The 6,255-nt window shown below is 52.8% G+C and overlaps 1 protein-coding gene across 1 annotated transcript in view; it reads right to left on the bottom strand.

Annotated features, from left to right (window-relative positions):
* Positions 1 to 4,620: 4,620 nt before the first annotated feature.
* LOC111813948 overlaps positions 4,621 to 6,255 on the bottom strand; it is a 22,311-nt gene continuing 20,676 nt past the window's right edge. Inside the window, exons 7-8 of the mRNA XM_023706226.1 lie at positions 4,911 to 5,011; positions 4,621 to 4,844 (exon numbers count right to left, since the gene is read on the bottom strand). Of these exons, the coding sequence (XP_023561994.1) occupies positions 4,688 to 4,844; positions 4,911 to 5,011 (258 nt within the window). The 3' untranslated portion in view covers positions 4,621 to 4,687. The remainder of the gene's footprint in view (positions 4,845 to 4,910; positions 5,012 to 6,255) is intronic.

The raw sequence follows: 6,255 nt of genomic DNA, 5'->3' as shown, positions 1-6,255 counted from the left end.
TATGGGGAGCCCTTCCTTAGCCCTTTCCAGAGCATCCCTCCCTTGAGCACCTGTATCAGGAGCTCTTCTACCTTTGCACACCTGTTCATTCATTCATTCATTCATTCATTCATTCATTCATTCATTCATTCATTCATTCTCTGAGCTGCTTTATAGCCCCTTTGAGCCAACTCTGCACTGGGTGCTGGAGTGGCAGAAATGAATGTAATGGCTCTTGAGAGGGGGGATGAGTAGAGTACTCCTGGCTCTCCCTTGCAGCCTTGGGCTGGGGGGGTTGGGGGCCCAGCAGGCGAGGGGTTAAGTCATTTGGCATCCAGAGCTAGAGCCATTAGGCCTCCTAATTATGAAATTATCGAGGTCCTCAGGTGACTGCTAATTTCACACACACTGTTCCTCTCACGGTTAATGAACGCCCGCAGAACCCACGCCTTGTCTTTCCTGCTGAACGGTGAGCTGCAGTTAATGAGCTCAGGAAGGCAGACAGGCTGCCGGCTGGGTGGGTGGGGCGCCGGGCCGAGGAGAGGGCCTCTCACGACCTGCCCCTCTGGCTCCCCTTGCTGGCTGCAGCCCCAGTGAGGAGGGCAGGGCCCATGGCCAGCCCACAGTTCCTGTCAGTCTGTCCCTGTTCAGGTGGGGAGGGGAGAGCTTTGGGTCACATGATTCTGGGATGAGCGTGGAGCAGGCTGAGAGTAGGGGACAGAAATGACATGCAGATGGTACTGATCACTGCTGCTGGATTCTGGGCCCATGTCACATTGGCAAAGGGCGGCAGGTGTCACAGTAGTTGAAGGGTAGGAATAGGTGGGGAACGGGTGCACTTGTGTCCAGATGTTGGATGTATTGATGACTTCAGGGGTTCATGTGCTAGTGATCGTAGGAATGTCAACCAGGGGGTTGTAATATTGCTTGTGATTTTTAAACTCTTAATTTTTAAAATTAAAATTGTAACACAAATTACTCTGTACTAAAGAAAGTGACACTGGTTGCCATCTAAGGTGAGAGTAATGCAGCCCAAGCCCAGGGACCTCATGTTCCAAAATTTCTCCGTGGTGACTATCAGGTGGCCTTGAAGACCCTGTGACCTGCCTAGCAGAGAACTGCGCTCTGGCTATGACTCACTAGTGCCTGGCGGGCCAAGGCCATATCAGAGGCAGCGAGGTGAGGAGGGGGAGGACAGGCTAGTCACCCTCCAGAGGCCAAGAGACCTGCGCTTCAGCTTTGTCTCGCCTGGTAGGTAGCTGTGCACCTCCTTCCCTGCTCTGGGCCTGTTGCTTGGGTAGAAGCTGGTAGGGGTTTCCTGCACAGCCTGAGGCAGGACTCAGGGGGAGGAGCCTTTGCTCTAGACTTGTGTATGTGTGACTGGGTCCTCAAGGTTTGGATAGCTTTATCCTCTGGAAGGAATGGCAGGGATAACCTGGCGTCCCGCAGCACAGTTGCAGGCTACGTGCTCTGATGACAAGTTCCTGCTCTGTCACCAGCTCTTGTCCATTTCTGCACCTCAGTTTTCCACATGTCAAAGGTAGAAAATAAAAATACAAACTCACTTTGAATGTGACAAAGACCACAGGGGTCATACCTGCTATGTGTGACCCAGGCCTGGCCAAGCCTTTGCCTTGTTTTTGCTGGTTCTTTCCCCAGGCGCCCACAGTCTCTTCCTGGCAACTAGCTCTGGGGTGGAGCCAGGGCAAGGTGTCTACACACAGGTATTCCAAGGGAGGAGGGAGGGAAGGAGGAAAGTTGGCCCATGTGTCCCTACACATGCCCTGCATCCTGAACAGTCCTACTAGTCTTTTGTGTGTGTCGTCCCATTTGACCTATCTGACAATGGGAGACAGATGCTTTATTACTTCCATTTTTTTCTTTTTGAGTCAGAGTCTCCTACACAGTTCAAGCTGGCCTTGAGCTCACTTTGTAGCCCAGGCTGGCCTCAAACTCAAAACAATACTCCTGTCTCAGCCTCCCAAGTGCTGGGACCACAGGTATGAACCACCACACCCAGCTGCCTCCATTTTAGAGATGAGGAAACTGCAGATCAGAGAGGTTGTGTGATTAACCGAAGCACAAAAGTAGAAAACAGCAGAGCCAAAGTTCAAACCCAAAGCCCAAGGACTCTTGACTGTGATGTCATATTTGTCCTCTGTGTTTCATCCATCAGTGCCCATACACATGCATGCCTGTGTATATGTGCACCCCAAGATGCACATAGAAACATAGCCCCACTTGTCTTCACATGTGATCAGCACACAGCCCCCTGAGTGCCTACATGCACCCCAGTAAGCATACAAGCTGGCACACCCACAGATGTAGTCAGACATGAACATGTACCTCATCAGCAGACTTGGAAACACTGTCATACACAAGCCCACAGGCAGACATTCAAAACACATTTGTGCATGCATAAATACATGCACTGCTGCACAGACCACCAATGCATCCACCCAGGAAAGCAGGCACACACACAAGTTCACACCCCATGTGCACAGGCAGGTGTTAGCATTTTGCCATGCACATTCACTGACATAAAAAATGCAGAGGTACAAAAGAGACGCTCTCCGGGGAGCACCTGCACACACACACATGTGCACATGTGCCTGTACAAATCTCTACTGCCTGTAGGACAGAAGGCATGTGAGTGTTCGCAGATGTACACCCAGCTATGTGCGCAGATGCAGGGCCACCCAGGCCTATGGACCCCGGTGCAGTAAGGTGAGCAGCTTCCCTGTACTGTGGATGTGATAGATGGACCCATATCCTAAGTGACTATCAAAGTGTCGTGGCGTGTGAGGCGCAAACACCAATTAGTGGGGCCTTTGAAAGCATCGGCTTGTTAGAGGGGAAGCAGAAGAGGCTGAAATTGGCATAAAACATGGAGCTATTTAACTCTCATGGGGCAGGGGTGTGTGGATGGCAGAAAGACATTTGGGCACACACACCCCATTCTGCACTTGCTAGCCCAGGAGAAGGACCCTCACGAGGGGCCTTGGCAAGCAACTTTGATGCTCCTTGAAAGTGGGGGCTGGGGGGGATAGCCTCCTGCCAGCGCTAGGCTGGCACTGAGTGAGCGGGGGCCGCGCCAACTGGCGATCAATTTCATGCACATCGTAAACCTAAGTGCTTTCTGGAGAGTCAGGCAGATTGCACATAAAGTCCCCCTTCTGTCCCTAGCACACGGGTGGGCGGGTGAGGCAGAGGCTCGTCCTGGCAGACAGACCTCCACTGGGCTGCAGGAGTCCTGGGTGACCTGGTCTGCAGGAGTAATCCTTGGGGACACAGGCACTTCTCTCAGGAAGACTGACATTCCAAGAGGCAGTTGGAAATGTGACCCACGTGTGAACTTGGGGTCTCCCAGACCCTACTTTCAATCCGGCACAGTGGCCTTGGGCAGTCAGATCCTCCGACCCTTACTTTCTTCATCTGTACAGTAGGTTGAAATGAGAATTATTTGGGACTCTGTCTTCAGCATAATGCTGCTGGGAGGTGAGAGCCTGTGTGCGCAACAGAGGCCATATTTATACTGATTACTGGGCTCAGGTGCCCCAGGCTCAGCCCTGTGTGCTCACTGCCCAGCTTTGGACCCATCCCTCCCCTCCACTGCTAGGAGGCTCCTGGAGGGTGACTCACCAAGAGGCACAATGCAGGAGCCCATCTTCTACCATCCTGCTCCTCCCAACCCCTGGCACCCAGATCTGCCCTCCTGGAGCCTCTCAGCAGAACTTCCCTGCATTCCCACGCTGGGCACCATGCCAGAAGGGCAGCCTCTGGATGTCTCCAAGTCCTCTGCTGTTGGGTGCCGGAGTAGTTCCTAGGTCCTCCTCAAGCCAAGAGGGCAGGGTTGGGGAGGGTGGGACCTGTGCTTGTGTCCCCTGAGTCTCAGGATGTCATGTTTCTGTATCGTCTCTCTCAAACTCACTTTCTTCCACTTCTGCTCTTACCCTGACCCTAGAGCTCAAATCAAGCCAAATGCTGGGCTGGGGCAGGACCACTCTGCCCTGACCCTCAGGAAGCCACTGGCTTTGCTTCTTAGAAACCACGTGATGCTAGACGTCTTACTTACCTTATCTGTGCTTTAGCTTCCTCACCTGTGAGGTGGGCAGGGATGGCTGTGTCCATCTCACAGGACTGTCAGGAGAAGTATGTGAGTACAGCTGAGGTGCGTCTTGGAGCAGTAAGTGCACATAGCAGTGCTATGTGAATGCTTTCAACGTTGCGAGTTCGATATTGCTGTTATACTGTTACTATCGCTCCTATTTCCCCTGCGTCCCCTTCAGCTCCCCAGCTTTTCTTTGTCCTTGGGACCAGATCAAGTCTCCACACTTACTATCCAGTAGGATGGGATTAATCCATCTCACCTCTCCAGGAGAGTGACCTCCACACTGCCCTCTTTGTCCTGCAGTACCCAGAATCCTGCAGCTTCCAACCTAATCAGCCCAGAAAATGTCTCCTTTTTTCTCTGATCTGTGTAGCTGCCTACCTAGCACACCTCATAGACAGCACCTCCCAATGGATCTAGTATGTAGTGTGCACTCAGAAACAGATTGCTCGATCTCTGTCTCAGTAAACATCACTATCATTCTATGAACAGCCAGTGATTATTCTCAGACTACAAAAGGGACAAGCAGAGCTCACAGAGTTCTGTATTAGTCAGGATAGGAGAGGCTGTGCTGTGGTAACAGACAACTCCCATTTCTCAGAGGATGAACGCAGGAAACATGTGCTTTGCTTCTGCCAGGGCTGCTGCGGATCCAGGCTTGTCTCCAGGGCTGCTGTCCTTCCACCATCTCAAAAGAGGTTTTCTTGTTGCCCCAGTGGCTGGAAGGCTGTGCAGAAGCTCTTCTGTGGCTCGCCTAGGAAGAGACCATGTCCCCTTTGTCCTCAGCTCACTGGCCAGGAGCTGTCACATGCCCACTCACCAAGAAGCTTCCAGGACATGGAGGAGTCCAGGGATGCAGGGGAAGATGGAGGCAACACTGTTGACTGCCCAGCAGGGACCAGTTAAGAAGGCACCAAAAGCCTGGGGGAGAGAAATTCTACTGTTTGGGGCAGGGAAGGGGAGATTGTGGAGGAAGGCTGGGGCTTGGCTTTGAAGGAGTGGGCAAAATGGACTGGGCAGGGAAAGAGGAAGGAAAGCATTCCATGTGGGAACAAAGGGCACTGTTTGAAACTCTGAAGATGGACAGCATGAGAAACCACCAGGCATAGTGGCAGCGCCCTGGCATGCACGCAGGTCTGTTCAGAAAGATGGAGAAGGTGAGAAGGTGAGCAGGGACTTTCACAGCTTTGAGGCGGGGAGAGAGCGAGAGACAGACAGACAGACAGACAGACAGACAGACAGACAGAGACAGAGAGACAGAGAGAGACAGAGAGGCAGAGAGACAGAGACAAACAGAGAGACAGAGAGACAGAAAGAGACAGAGATAGAGACAGAGGCAGAGAGACATTCAGAAGCAGACTGGTGAGCTCAGCATCTCTGTATCCTTTCATGGAGGAGATAGCAGAAGAGCTCTGGTTTTGCCTCCTGAGCTTCTAGCTTGGGAAACTGGGAGATGCAAATCCAGTCATTAAATGGGGGTGTCCAAGAGGAGAGTCAGTATGGGGTACCCGGGAGGGCAGGCTGGGTACGGGCCATACTGGGCTTGAGATCACCATGAAGATGCAGCAGCGGTAGATAGTCAGGTCCCTCACTCAGGAGGCCACACTGGGCTGGTGCTCGAGATTCGAGACTGTAGGCACACAGACGGGCTCTCAAGCCTTGGGCAGGAATCGCATCATCCGGTGATGCTTTAAGCAGAGTGCAGCGGGAGCCCGGGCACAGCTCTGGAGCAGCCCAGTGAGGCAAGTGAGGGAAGGAGCCAGGGAAGGTGCCAGCCAGAGGAACAAGCAGCTGAGACGCCTCATGGACACTGCAGGGAGCCCAGAGGAAAGGCAATTTCAGCCATGCCCAATGTTATCCTGGCACCCAGATGAGATGTGCCCAACCATGGAGCCATGGAAGATTGCTGGTGACCTTGCCAGGGGTGGCTTCTAGGGCTGCTTGAAAAGATCAGATAAATGAATAGGCCAAAGAACAGGAGGAGGCAGCACAGTATATCAGACCAGGGTGCAACAGTTCTCCAGAAACTTCTCCTATGGGGAAAGGAGGGACCAGCACTGGGCAGAACAGACTGGGGCACCAAGGGACAGCATTTTTCAGGGAGGACCCGAGAGAGAGAGAGAGAGAGAGAGAGAGAGAGAGAGAGAGAGAGAGAGAGAGAGAGA

This window comes from Octodon degus, unplaced genomic scaffold, assembly GCF_000260255.1.
Source record: "Octodon degus isolate 3935 unplaced genomic scaffold, OctDeg1.0 scaffold00245, whole genome shotgun sequence".
Lineage (NCBI taxonomy): Eukaryota > Metazoa > Chordata > Mammalia > Rodentia > Octodontidae > Octodon > Octodon degus.
Note: the sequence above shows the minus strand (reverse complement) of the source record. Positions and strands in the feature narration are given on the sequence as shown.